The 13,733-nt window shown below is 48.7% G+C and overlaps 1 protein-coding gene across 2 annotated transcripts; it reads left to right on the top strand.

Moving 5' to 3' along the window:
* Positions 1 to 6,772: 6,772 nt before the first annotated feature.
* On the top strand, positions 6,773 to 13,395 carry LOC125508907 (tRNA-specific adenosine deaminase TAD3). 2 transcript variants are annotated; one of them, XM_048673708.2, is made up of 11 exons: positions 6,773 to 7,020; positions 7,240 to 7,292; positions 8,139 to 8,202; positions 8,291 to 8,342; positions 9,096 to 9,169; positions 9,460 to 9,581; positions 10,067 to 10,149; positions 10,830 to 10,911; positions 12,053 to 12,514; positions 12,656 to 12,765; positions 12,863 to 13,395. In XM_048673708.2, exons 3-11 carry the CDS (start codon positions 8,145 to 8,147, stop codon positions 13,074 to 13,076), a joined length of 1,257 nt encoding a protein of 418 aa, XP_048529665.1. In that variant the 5' UTR covers positions 6,773 to 7,020; positions 7,240 to 7,292; positions 8,139 to 8,144; the 3' UTR covers positions 13,077 to 13,395. The 2 variants fall into 2 exon arrangements, with proteins under 2 accessions (XP_048529665.1, XP_048529664.1); XM_048673707.2 differs by having other exon boundaries at positions 7,671 to 8,202.
* The last annotated feature ends 338 nt before the right edge of the window (positions 13,396 to 13,733 follow it).

Below are 13,733 nucleotides of genomic sequence, written 5' to 3'. Positions count from 1 at the left end.
AGCGCGAGGAGGGGTCTGGCTAGGCTCAGGGCGTCGCTAAGGTCCTGCCTCCGTGGATTGCTGAAACGTCGCTTTGTTTAGCTTTTTCCTTTTTCCCTGCATCAGAAAATGAAACCAGTATGGGCCCAGAGGGGCGTGTATCGAACTGTGGTTCTTGGTTAATGCAACGTGCGTGCTATTCCCATGCCGTGTTGTTATTTTGCGCAAAGATAACTTAACCTGGCGTGTTTGGGACGCCCTTTCCTTCACAAGATGTCTGCGTTTGCTCAGAAACTGCAAAAGAATGTTAGGGGGTGCGCTAGAGGATTTGCCGTTTACCCAAACCTTGACTTGGCGCTTTGTATCACGGTACCCGAGGGGCACGGATTAGCAGAGATGTGCCAGCTTTCAGGCTCGAACGAGGGTGACTCGCGAGAAGGCAGAGAGAAGAGAAATGCTCGCGAGGGCACCTGCCTAGCCCCCTCGCGAGGTATGCGAGAGAGAGAGAGAGATCATGAGCAAACCAGAGCTGGAAAAACGCGGTAAAAGGCGAAGGAACCAAATCATCAAGGAACGCCAAAGGCAAACTTGACTAAGGAGAAGCGAGCCAACTTCGGAAAGCAAATGAAAAGCCGTGTCCGGCACCTAATCTAGTCTTCAAGTTTTCTCACCAGTGCGGAGCTAAGTGCTGTCCACTAGGCGTGGGAGGGAACCCCAGGGCCTGAGGCCGGCGCTCCTGAGACTTCGGGGCGTGTACAGCCCTAACTCATTATTATGTGAGAGTGTCACGGGCGGCGATTCTTCACAGGCTCTGGGCCTTGCTTCACAGGCTCTGGGCCTTGCTTCACGGGTAGAACCTCCGAAGGTGCTGGATGTTCCAGGCGTTTTGGATAGGTGTCCCTTCTTGCGTCTCCAGGCGCATCGCACCAGGCCTGGAGATGTGGACGACCCTGAACGGGCCCTCACACATGGGTGAAAGCTTGTGCAACCCTTCCCTGGAGAGGACCTGCCTCAGGACCAGGTCACCTGTCTTAAGCGTCTTGGAGCGAATGTTGCGGCAATGGTAACGCCACAGCGCTTGCTGGTACCTTGCCGCCCTTAATGCAGCTTCGCGGCGACGTTCCTCCCCCAGCACGAGATCCATCCCCCGCATGGCATCCTGCTGCATTTCGTCGAACGCCAGAACCCACGCGGAGCGATGCTTGACCTCATGTGGGAGGACTACTTCTGCTCTGTAGACGAGGAAGAACGGAGTCTCGCCCATTGGCTTGGTAGCGGTGGTGCGGATGGACCACAGCACGAACTGGAGCTCGTCGTGCCAGCCCCCGCCGCATGCCTCCAGCTTCTTCTTGAAGGTCCTGGTCTTGAGGCCCCTCAGGACCTTAGCGTTGGCGCGCTCAACCTGACCATTGCTCCTGGGGTGGGCCACCGAAGCAGCAGATCTGTGTTCCAAGGTTAGCACAGTAGGTTTTAAAGAGGTTACTAGTAAACTGCGAGCCATTATCTGTGATGATACGGTTGGGGACCCCGAAGCGGCTCATGAGGCCCTTGATGAACTTGACTGCAGAGCCGGCTGGAATGGTTCGGACGGCTTCCACTTCCGCCCATTTGGTGAACTTGTCGATGGCGACGTAGAGATAACGGCAGCCCCCTGGCGCTCGTGGGAACGGGCCTAGGATGTCTAGCCCCCAGACCGTGAACGGCCACGTGAGCGGGATGGTTTGGAGGCCCTGAGCAGGCTGATGGATTTGCTTTGCGTGGAATTCGCAAGCTTCGTAGGGTTTCACCAGCTCGGCTGCATCGTTGAGTGCTGTGGGCCAATAGAATCCGCTGCGGAAGGCCTTGCCGACGAGGGTCCGCGATGATGAGTGATGTCCACAGTCCCCGCCGTGTATGTCAGCCAGTAGCTCCTTCCCTTGATCGCTGGAGATGCAGCGCAGCGTGACATCGTTCGGCCGTTTCCTATATAACTCGTCATCTTGAATGCAGTATGCCGTGGCCTGTCGGGCCACGCGCTCCGCGTTCTCTTCCTTCTCCGGCAGTGTCCCGTGCATCAGGTACTCCTTGAACTCTTTGGTCCAGCACTTCTCTTGGGGCTCGAGTGCCAAGAGTAGCCGAGCTCCTGAGGTTGGGCCGCAAGCTGGTGCTCCCGTGGTCGGGGGCTGTGGGAGCTCCTCCTGAGGCTGAGTCGTGCTTGAAAGAGGTGGCGTAGCTGACGGCTTGAAGAGCCACTCTTCGAAGACGCCGGGCTCTTGCGGTTGCCGCTTGGATGCTCTCTTGGCGATGTCGTCGGCTTCCTTGTTGGTGCCCCGGGGCACGTGCTGCAGCTCCAAGTCTAAGAACTGCTTTTCCATCTTGCGCACCTCCGCAAGGTAGGCCTCCATGTGCTCGTCCTTTGCCTTGTACACTTTGTTGGATAAGTTGACGAGGAGCTGCGAGTCGCCCTTGACGGTAAGGCGCCTCACCCCCAAAGCCGCCGCAGCCTTCAGGCCAGCTATGAGGCCTTCGTATTCTGTGATATTGCTGGAGACCTTCTCGCCGTGCTGGAAGCAGAGTTACACGGCGTAGTAAAGCTTGTCCTGAGTGGGCGAGATGAGCACTGCTCCAGCCCCCGCGCCCTAGTGCGCAAAGGCGCCATCAAAATACATGACCCAGCCGTCTGGTGCCTCACTTCCTAGGGAGGTGGACCGGTCTTCTTCTTCCTCAAGAGCCGGGGCATCTGTCCATTCCGCCACAAAATCGGCGAGCGCGGCTCCCTTGATGACCCTGGTGGTGCTGAACTCCAGCTGGAATGCTTGCAGCTCGATGTTCCATTCGGCGACCCTTCCGGCTGAGTTTGGACTCCTGAGTACCCTCTCCAATGGGTAAGATGAGACGACCTTGATGGGGTGCCCCTGGAAGTAGTGTCGCAGCTTGCGTGAGGCCACCAAGAGTGCGAGCAAGAGCTTTTGCGGCATGGGGTAGCGTGCCCTTGCGTCCCGCAGTACGGTGCTGACGAAGTATACCGGGTGCTCGACGAGGACCGGCACACTGTTGAGGCTCGGGTCTTGCGGAGATTGTGGCGTATCCTGAGGTGGAGGGTTTCCTGAGTCTTGGCCATCCTCAGGAGCTTCCGCAATGTTGCCCTGCCGAGCTTGATCTTCCGCCGCTGATGGCTCTGGTGTGCCTTCCTGACCCTGCGCTGCATCAGCTCTGGCTTGGCGCGACACACCCTTGCCTCTGCGCTCCTCCCAAACCGCCACCAGCGCTGTGCTGGCGGAGTACGGGGTGGCGGCGAGGTAGAGTACCAGAGGCTCGAGAGGCCGCGGCGCCACCATCATCGGGGGGCTGGTGAGGTATTTCTTAAGGTCTTGGAAGGCCCGGTCGGCCTCCGGGGTCCACTCGAAGGGGCCTTTCTTCTTCATGAGCTTAAAGAAGGGTAAGGCGCACTCGCCTAGCTTAGAGATGAAACAACCTAGCGCGGTCACTCGTCCTGCCAGTTTTTGCATCTCCTTGAGGGTCTGTGGTGGGCTCATGTCTTCGATAGCCTTGATCTTCTCTGGGTTCGCCTCGATCCCTCTATGGGATACGAGAAACCCCAGCAGCTTGCCAGAGGGAACGCCAAACACGCACTTCTCCGGGTTAAGTCTCAAGTTCACCTGGCGCAAACTCTCAAAGGTCTCCTCCAAGTCTTGAATCAACGTCCTCACCTCGCGAGATTTGACCACTATGTCATCAACGTAGGCCTCTGTGTTCCTGCCGAGCTGCCGCCCCAAGGCGATGTGCATCAGCCGCTGAAAGGTTGCGCTCGCGTTGCGAAGGCCGAAGGGCATGCAGGTGTAGCAGTACACCCCACAGGGTGTCAAGAAGGCCGTCTTCTCCACATCCTCCACCGCCATCTTGATCTGATGGTATCCAGAGAACGCATCCAGGAAACATAACAAATCGCACTCGGTGATGGAGTCGACGATTTGATCGATGCGCGGAAGGGGGAACGGATCTTGGGGGAAGGCTTTGTTGAGGTTGGTGAAGTCAACGCACATCCGTTCCTTCCCACCTTTCTTCGGTACTACGACGGGGTTCGCCAGCCATTCGGGGTATCAAACTTCTTGGATGGTACCTGCCGCCTCCACCTTGCGTGTCTCTTGGACGATGAAGGCCTGCTTCTCAGTGGACTGCCGTCTTGCTCGCTGCTTCACAGGGCGTACGTTTGGGCATACCCTTAGATGATGCTGGATTACCTCTCTCGGGACCCCTACCAGCTGATTGGGCTCCCACACGAATATCTCCTTGTTCGCACGCAAAAACCTCACCAAAGCTTCTTCTTATCCCGGGCCAAGGCCGGTTCCTATGGTGAAGGTGGCTCCTGAAGACCCGTCCTCATTGACCGGCACCTGCTTGGTCTCCGCCTTGTCTTAGGTGAACAGCTGCCTCTTCTTGGTGGGCGCGGTCTCCCTGGCCTCGGGCGCACCAGCGCCGGCTGGCTGTGCCGCTGCTGTGGTCTTGAAGGCGAGCCTGAGCGCCGTCACGGCCTCCTTAGTGTCCCCCTTGATGGTGAGGACGCCCTTGCTCCCTGGCATCTTCATGAGGTTGTAGGCCGGGTGAGTCGCCGCCATGAACTGAGCGAGAGTCGGGTACCCGAGGATGGCGTTGTACGAGAGACCGATGCGGGCGATGTCAAAGTCCACCAGCTCGGTGCGATAGTTGTCCCGTGTGCCAAAGGTGACAGGGAGGCGGATCTGCCCCAGAGGGTGAGCAGCTCCACCACCCACTCCTGTGAAGGGCTTGTTGAGGCCGAGCCGCTCGAGCGGCACATGAAGAAGGCTGAAGGCTTCCACGGAGAGCAAGTTGAGGCCGGCGCCGCCGACGATGAGGGTCTTGATGATGGCCACGTTGCAGATGATGGGCGTGCAGAGCATCGGGAGCATCCTGGAGCCGGCGGTGGAGCCGGGGTGGTCTTCTGAGTCGAAGGTGAGGTCGGCGTTCGGTGCAGCCCAACCCGGTGGAGCCCCCGGGTGCTTGCAGGCTGCCCCAATCTGAGGAAGAAAGGCTTGATGTGGCGATCTGAAGGAGGTGCTTGAGAGCCACCCAGCAGTGCCGCGACTGCGTGGTGTGACGGCGCCGCGTAGCGCGCAGTGAAGAGGTCGCGAAGTTCCCCCTAGGACGTCACTGTGGATCCCGGGAGGTTGAGCAGCCAGGCGCCCGGCTCGCCGGCGAGCGCTAGGGGGAACAAGTTTGCCATGATCTTGTCGTCGCCTCCGGCTTCGAGGACGGACTCCTCGTATGCTAGCAGGAACAGCGCCGAGTCTGCCGCGCCATTGTAACGCGTCGGCATCTCCGGCCTGAACTTGGCCGGCCACTGCACTTGCCGCAGAGCGGGGGCCAGGGCTTGGTACCCAGACTCCCTACTGCTGGTGTTGGCCGCAGAGGTTGGTGGCGGGGCACCCGCCATGGGAGCGTAGTGCGGCGGTGCGGGGCGCTGGTTGGTGGAGAGAAGCCCCGACACACCTCTACCTGGCGCGCCAAATGTCGGATGTGGGGTTCCGGCAAATCCTTAAGGTTTGAACACTGGGGTGCGCGCGAAGTCTCTCCCTCCTGCCGATCTACGCTCTAACTCGCTAAGACCTCGCGGACGAACTCGACGAACTCGCAACATAGAAAGACACGGGGTTTATACTGGTTCGGGCCACCGTTGTGGTGTAATACCCTACTCCGGTGTGGTGGTGGTGGATTGCCTCTTGGGCTGATGATGAACAATACAAGAGGAAGAACAGCCTCCTAAGGTTGAGGTGTTCTTGTGCTTTCGGACTTGTGTGTATCCCTGGGTCTGATGATATCTCCCCCCTTTTCTACTATGGTAGCTAGTCCTATTTATAGAGGCCCTGGCCCTCTTTCCAAATATTGAGCGGGGAGGGAGCCAACAATGGCGGGCTAATTTGAAGTGGGGACAGCTAGTACGAGCCATCCTGGCGAAAGTAGTCTTCGCTTGTGAAAGGCTCAGGGATGACACCGTCTTGGGCTCCACGATGACCTCCGCCTTGCTGTCCGCCTGGTCTTGGTCTCGTTGCATCGAAATGGCAACCTTTGCCTGAGGCCTCGGTACTCCGCGGTTGCGCTTGCCTCTTTTGCACCAAATGGTAAATAAGGACGCTGCGCGCGCTGGCGTTCGCCTGGTGTCGATCGTCATGGCTCACGTCACGAGAGCCTCGTGAGGATCGCCTCGCCTTGATATCTTCGCTCCTCGTGAGCCTGCCTAGCTAGGCCACTCCAGAGAAGGTGAAGGTCTTGCGTCGTCCGCCTCGCGAGGCTTGACCCCTCGCGAGGGTCTTGGATGCCTTGTTGGTGAAGATGGGTCGTACGGCATGCTGCTTGGCCACGCCGCGGGTCGCAGACAGGCAAGTCTGGGGACCCCCGTTCCCAGAACACCGACAGCTGGGCCGGCCCATCTCCTACTGTAGGCAGTTTCGGTTTTAGGAAAAGTTTCCCAGCCGTTTTTATCGGTTTTGGGAACTTCTAGAAGGTTACTTAAGCTGGTTTTCTATTTTTCCTTTTTATTTCTTCTTTTTCTGTTTTCTTTTTGTTTTTTGTTTTTTTTTTCATGTTTTTTTTTCTTCCTCTCCTTTTTTCTTTTTTCTTTTTAAATTTTTATTATTCTTTTACTTTTTTTTTCAAAAACGTTTGTGTTTTTTGAAAAATGTTCGTCAATTTCAAAAAAAATGTTCGTAAATTTCAAAAAAAGTTTGCTTTTATCACGAGCTCCAATGTCCGTATAGCGGTTCAGCCTGTTTGGGCGGCCTCTGGCCTTAACGGCCCGCGTCTCCGGGCCTAAGCTCAAGCCCAGCAGCGAACAGCAGGTAGCACCTGCACGCACGCCCTCACCCTTGCGCCGCCTCCGCAAACGCCGGCGCTCGCTCCTCAAGCCGCCGGCGACTAGACCAACGAACATCAGCTTGCGCCAAGCCGGCACCCCCAAGCTGCCCTCCGGCGACTAGGCCTGCACGGCTGCATCCCGGTCTGACCAGCCACGACTGCAAAGTCAGCAACTGCAAGGCAGCGTCGCAGGTGAGTTCCCTCAGCCCCTCGAGCTTTCTTCCTGTGAAGGCGCAGCGCTTCTCCGCTCCCTTGAGCAGCAGCTCCTTTACCCTCCCCCCCTCCTGTAGTACGTTTCCTCCAGAGCTAGCTTTGTTCTCTAACGAAAGCCTATAAATAAATCGAGCAATATCTCCAACCCCGACTCCCTTATTGGCTGCACAGAATCTGACCCTGTCTTTCCCCTTGCAGGTCAGTTTGGAGCTGTAGACAAAGTTTTGGGAGCAGATCGGATCAAGGCTGAGGTAACGTGCATCCAAAGATCAATTTTCGTTAAACTAAACATGGTCACGGTTTAAGTACACGCTACGTAACAATGTTCTCTCAGTTATGGCCACATTGTCAAAAGCAATGACTCAACGAGTGCATCCCAACAGGAATTGGAATTCACAAGTTGACTAGATTCCACGATGCAACTCCAACAGCAACCACACAACAGAATTTGAATCATAGCTCATGTCCATTTCATGACGTATTGGAAATTACCCTATGATTCCGAACTCAATCCCATTCGTGTATCCAAATAGAGCCTGAATGCAGGGCATCGTCAAATTGCAAGCTTCTACTAGTTTAGTGAATGCCCCGTTAGATAGAAACAATCAGCTTTCCTTCCTGGTATGCAGTGACATCTGGGTTTTTCGTGGACGCGTTGGTTGCTGGTCCATGGTTGGCAGCATGGGAACTCCCTTCTGACAGCCCTCAACACTGTCGGAACAGGCAGTCGGCCATCTTCTTCGTCTCCGGTGGTGGCGCCACCGCCGGTTCTGCCTCTGCCACCCCAGGAACCACTGCCACTACCTCCCGATCGACCTCTGCCATCCCTGGAGGGAGTAGCTTTTCTTGTTTTTTACCCATTTCTTGTCCACTTTGTTCTGTTGCTTAACAGCCTCTTACAGAAATGTAGGGAAAGGCTGCGTACAATAGACCCAAAGTGGTCGGACCCTTCCCCGGACCCTGCGCAAAGCGGGAGCTACCTGCACCGGGCTGCCCTTTTTTTTGTTCTGTTGCTACAACTTGCAAACTAAGCTTAATCAGTTTATTTGCCTTACAAAATCATGAGTTGTATGTTTCTCAACTTCAACTTTGAATAGGTCACCATGGCGTGGGAGCTTACCGAGGTCCCTGGCAATCCAACTCCCCTCCAACATTCCACGGGTATCTCCTAATCTCCTTCAAGTGCTCTTGTCAATTTTGTTGTTATTGTGGTTTCATTGATTCTTTTTGTCTTCTTTTTTCTCAATAGTTGATGTGGTGGCAGCGAACATTGTGCCCAAGGTAACAAATGCTCTCATCAGGTAATAATAACTTCTCTAAGTTGTTTTACTCAAATGGTACATTTTAGTACTGTTAGGAATGCTGAACTATAGTTAACATGGTTTGAGGTTGAAAGTAGCGCAAATCCTTGTTCTTTGAACAAATAGGTGAAAAGATCATATGCAGGTTTGAGGGTTGCTTTAGCTTGAGTATGATGTACCTGGAACTGCACCGATGTTTGTTCTTAGATCTCAACTCTGTTGAGTAGGATTTTTTTTCTTGCATATGGTACATCACGGCATACATCTGGAGTCTATCTACTTCAATTCATACAGTTCAATAACCTTCTGGATTCTAGTTTCGAAACCTTGACTTGTGGATATAAATTGACAGAAGTTAATTAAATAATATGAAAAATCTATAGAGGTTAATAAAATAATCGTATTGGTTAAGTGGTGAATAATTACATAAAAGTGGAGCTGTGGATTACCCTGAGAACTGCAACTCTACGTTTTTAGTTTTGTGCGAAAAACAAATTTGCACTAACACTAAAGCAAAATTAAAGGCTTTTAATCCTTTTTTATAGGAAACTGTTTTTTTTTTGTGATTGCATGCTTAATTTCTATTGTCTGAATGGTCTTAGTATGCTAACTGACATTTTGGTCTTTTATTTCGAGATTTGGTCCTAAATTAACAATATGCAGTTACTTGCTTGGTCGTTTTTTACAAACTTTACATATTATTATTTTCAAAACACTTGACACGGTGATTTATTGGTGTGACCGTTGTTTCAGGCAATTGAATCAAGTCTGCCCATTAGAGAATCTACGGCATGTCAAGCGGGTGCGTCGGCGTGTTGTGTGTGGCGGTATATGCATCGTTATCTATTCTCAAATACTTTATGTTTGCCTTCTGAGTGCGATGCACACAATAATTTCATATGATTACACGAGAAGGAATACCATAGCTTTCTGCTGCTGAACCACTGAATATGTCTGAGCTCATAATGATCAGTTAATGCTAACAGAACAATTCGTAGACTGGAAGTAAAACTCAGCATCTTGCAGTATTTTAAACTGAATCTACCATGTGACCAGCAATTATAGTGGAACACTTCTCTGCCCCCATTCTAAGTTTTATCATGTTTTTTTTCGACAGAAAATTCTGAGTTATCAATCATCTTATGCCTTTCCACTGGGCCTGACAATTGTAGTGAAGGTTTTCCTGAAGAAGTCCAAAAGATAGTGGACAACTACCATTTGAGTCCTTTCATTGCAAAAGTGAGTGCTCATGTTATCCTTGGAGAAATTAACTCAAATCAGTTCATTTTGTTGGGCATTGGAGCAATTCATAGACTGGGCATTGGAGCAATGTTAAAAACACCGCTTCGGCATGATAGTTATAGCTAAAGGTTATAGCCTTCTCATATAACATTTTCTTGTATTAAGATAAGCACGTGAAAATGGCAACATTAAGCTTCACCTGCTTGTTTTCTACTCTTGTTGTAATTTTGGCATGCATTCATGGTGGATGAAAATTGTGATATCCGATTTCATCTCTATGTCAAATACCACCGATATTATAAACAATCTGAAAGCAACACATTCCATCTCTCAGAATGCACTGATATTCAATGGAGATAGTTAACATTCTTTGTGCATAAACAAAAAATCACTTAAAGCTGCCTAGGAAGAAACTTAAACTTAGGAAGCTATTTACAGTACAAGCCTGTAAAATGTTGACTATTGGGGAAAGTCTTTAACAGGTTGCCAGTTGTTCTGCTACGTCGAAAGAGGAGTGGGAGGAACAGTGCAAACTTTGGCCAACATCTTATCACCCCCCTAACGAGTATGTTCTGTCCAGTGAATATGTACCATATTACGTATTTCTTTTTGTTCTCAAGAATTAAAGTTGTTGGTTCCCATTTTTTGTGAATATGTTTTCAAGGTTGCTGCAATTCTTCTATGTATTAATTCATAAGAAGAGTTTATGAATATTCAAATGGAGAACGAAACTATTTGACCTTAATTAGCACGTGCGCCAAACCTGGCCTGTCATGTGTGCAAGGATTTCCTTACCTTGTTAGGTTCTTGGAAGTGCTATCCTTATGTACGGCTACTGAATGGCTTTGCCAAAAAAAGATGCTTATAAATCTATTTCTTTATACAGCTCACCCTTGCTTAAACAAAGTTGACTGGATTTTGTGTTGGAATATCTAGATCTTGTGTCTGGCAATGTCAATATAAAATGTATGGCTTAGGTTGTAGCCAAAAACACAGGTGACAAATTTCAGCTTGTATGCATTGTTATTGTAAGGCTGCCTTATAGTCAAATGATCAATAATACTATTTCCTTTTGTAAATTTCTGGCACTGACATTGCATTGACACACACTTCCAATAGAAAAATAGGATTTAAGATATAGTTTATTGCTGCTGTATGCAATTCTGGCAACTTATTTATACTGTGTAAGTGTGTATGCTGTGTCATTGTAAGCTTTTCCAACGGTCTTCTCTGTTAATGTTGTAGCATTGATGGTGTATCTGGATTTAAAGAGGAGGAATTACCATCAATATTTCATTGCATGAGGACTGCTATGCAATTATCACAGGTGAACTCCCCTGTTTATTATGTTATTTTCCTACATTCCCATTTATTTTGTAAACATTATTCTCGTGTAAGAGGTACACCTCCATGATTTTATCATATGCTAGTCAGTCTTGTTACTTCACTAACTAATTAGGGAGAGTCAGAATGTTTTTTTTGTAGCTTTTCTTCACTGTCTATTTTTGCTCTACGAACTTTATGCAATGGAAATAGTTTGTCCACTTTAAACATTCGTGTACAGTATAAACTTAGATCCGAATGATCTTCCTGTTTGATTTTGCCATCTTATACATGGATATAATCTTGTGATATGAATTTGAATCTTTTATATGGAAAAGTAGCATTTGGATAGTTGGACAAAAATTTACTAAATCCACTTTTCAAGAATTTAAAATTATCCAGCCTTTGAATACAAGATTATTCATTTGGATAGTTGGACAAATAAAAAAACATGTCTTTTTTCAAGAATTAAAATTCATTTTCTAAGCCTCTGAATACAAAATTATTATTTCAAGTTAATGTCTTGCAACAATCTGCCAGTCCAATTTTCAGTGTCACAGACAAACAGATCGTTTGCCTAATACCATTGATCACCACAGTCCACAGTTTCTTCACTATATGACTGATAACAAGAGTTTAAATCAAGGTTGAAAAGACTGGTAGTAGCCTATTTTCTACCACTTGTAGCGTGAGACACCTATCCCTTGTGTTGAAAACCAGCTAATTTAACTGTAAACCCGCAAATTACGCTATGTTGGAACATTCTCACCAATTCTTGCAGGTTTCCCCCCATACTGTAATAATTTATTTCATATTTACTAGTATTATTAAAAACACCAGCTACCGATAACCCTAATTGCAGTCTTGTGATTTTCTCTCTGCGAACCAACTGGTTTAAGGAACTGCAAGATAAAATTGTTCTAGGACAGATAGACAAGTAGTGACGGACATACTTTGTGTGAGATTAAGTTAAATCCTGTCTGTTAGTGCTATATCCAGATATATGTTTCCTATAATATGAACTGTTGGCAAGGGCACCACATCTGTGGGGGTTTTCCTTTTTGCATGATGTGATTTTAAATTGCTGGTTGGGTGGCGTGGATCAACGTTTTTGGTTAATTTCTGCATGGGTGAGCTTTTACCAGGTGGGCAATGCTGCCATTATTGTTGATCCATCAAGCATGCAAGTAATTTCAAAGGCTACAGACCAAACACACCAGCGTGATACTTGTCTAAATGGGAACAAATGTGCAATAGTAGAAGCAGGTAATGCTAGCTCATTCCCTGAAGCAATTGAGGATAAAGCCGACACTTCGTTGCCATCGAGTTCTCGTTTTTGCAATGGCTTGGACAGGGAGGTCTTATGTATAAACCCTTTCGGATGGATGAAACAAAGGTGTACGGAGCAGAAGACACTGCCATCTGAAGGTGGTTTTCTCTGGCATCCTCTGTGGCATGCTGCAGTTGTTGCCATTGAAAATGCCGCCGAGAGGGATAGAAGGATGTTCCCTTCTTCAACTTCTTCAACAACCGAGCCAAAATTAAATGGTGATGTAGAGAATTGTTCTGATGATGAACCAGCAAAGCGGCTAAAGATAGTTACAAATGTGAGCCTTGTTACTTATATTGTCTACCATCTATTGTTGCCACTCTCCTTTAATAACTCTATCAGTGCTGTAGCAGAAGACTGAAGTTGGTACATATTTATTCTATCCTGTTTTGCTAACAAGTTCAAGTTTGAACTTCAGGGTGAAGATCAATCTGCACATCCAGCATGCAGCAGGGACTTACATGAAAGAAACAGACCATATCTTTGCACAGGATTTGACATCTACCTTGTTTGGGAACCATGCACGATGTATGTTCACTACTATCAGAGTATGACATTATTTTTAGTTGTTGCTTACTGATCAGTTTGCTTTTGCTGACATGTTTGTTTGTTTCTTTGTTTGAAGGTGTGCTATGGCGCTTGTACATCAAAGGTTCAAGCGCGTCTTCTATGCTTTCCCTAATCCCATTACTGGAGCACTGGGCAGTGTCTACAGATTGCACGGGCAGAAAAGCTTGAATCACCATTACTCCGTGTTTAGGATAAAAGTTCCTGAGGCATATTTGAATGGTTCAACTGACTGTTCTGAAAAATGGTGCTCAAATTCTGTCTCATCTTAGTACAAAAACTCCAGGAGCTTTGTTCTGCAGCAACGGTAACTGCTAAAATGCCCATGAGCTTGCAAGGAAATGCTATTTAGCCCGAATTTAGGTGGTGTAGAAAATTAGCCAGTACTCCTGTTCACTGCAGCTTGACGTTTGTTTGTATGTTTGAAATGGAAAAGACTATTGTTTCCTCAGAGGTATATTTTGGTGTATTTAACACCCTGAACCCCGCACTCTGCTTTGCCGTACTTCTTGCAGTTCCGCGGCAGAAGCAAGCTAAATGTTTGTTGGCCATGGTGGGCCACAGGATTAAGCTGCGCTTTTCATTGTGACATTTTTTTAGGGAATTCGTTGTGACGGGTTATAATTTGCACCGCCAAGTTTTGTTTATTTCAGTGTATGTTTGACCCCCCCCCCCCCCCCCCCCCTCCCTGTTTCACAGATTGAGCCTAAGAACTAAGAAACACAATTCAGTGACTGGCTTGACAATCAATATTTTTTCTTGTTTTTAAGCATTTGTCTTATTTGCAGATTCTTATCCATCCTTGTAATTTTTATTTTTTAATCAATATAGGAAATATTGTGAGGATTTTCCGCACTATTCGGCCAAAATGGCAAGTTCACTTTGTGAGGAGTTTCACTAAAGGTTTTGCTGAGAAAGCAAAGAAAGCC

The sequence above is a fragment of the Triticum urartu genome, chromosome 5A (genome assembly GCF_056163025.1).
Source record: "Triticum urartu cultivar PI428250 chromosome 5A, HENAU_Tu73, whole genome shotgun sequence".
In the NCBI taxonomy this organism is placed as follows: domain Eukaryota; kingdom Viridiplantae; phylum Streptophyta; class Magnoliopsida; order Poales; family Poaceae; genus Triticum; species Triticum urartu.
Note: the sequence above shows the minus strand (reverse complement) of the source record. Positions and strands in the feature narration are given on the sequence as shown.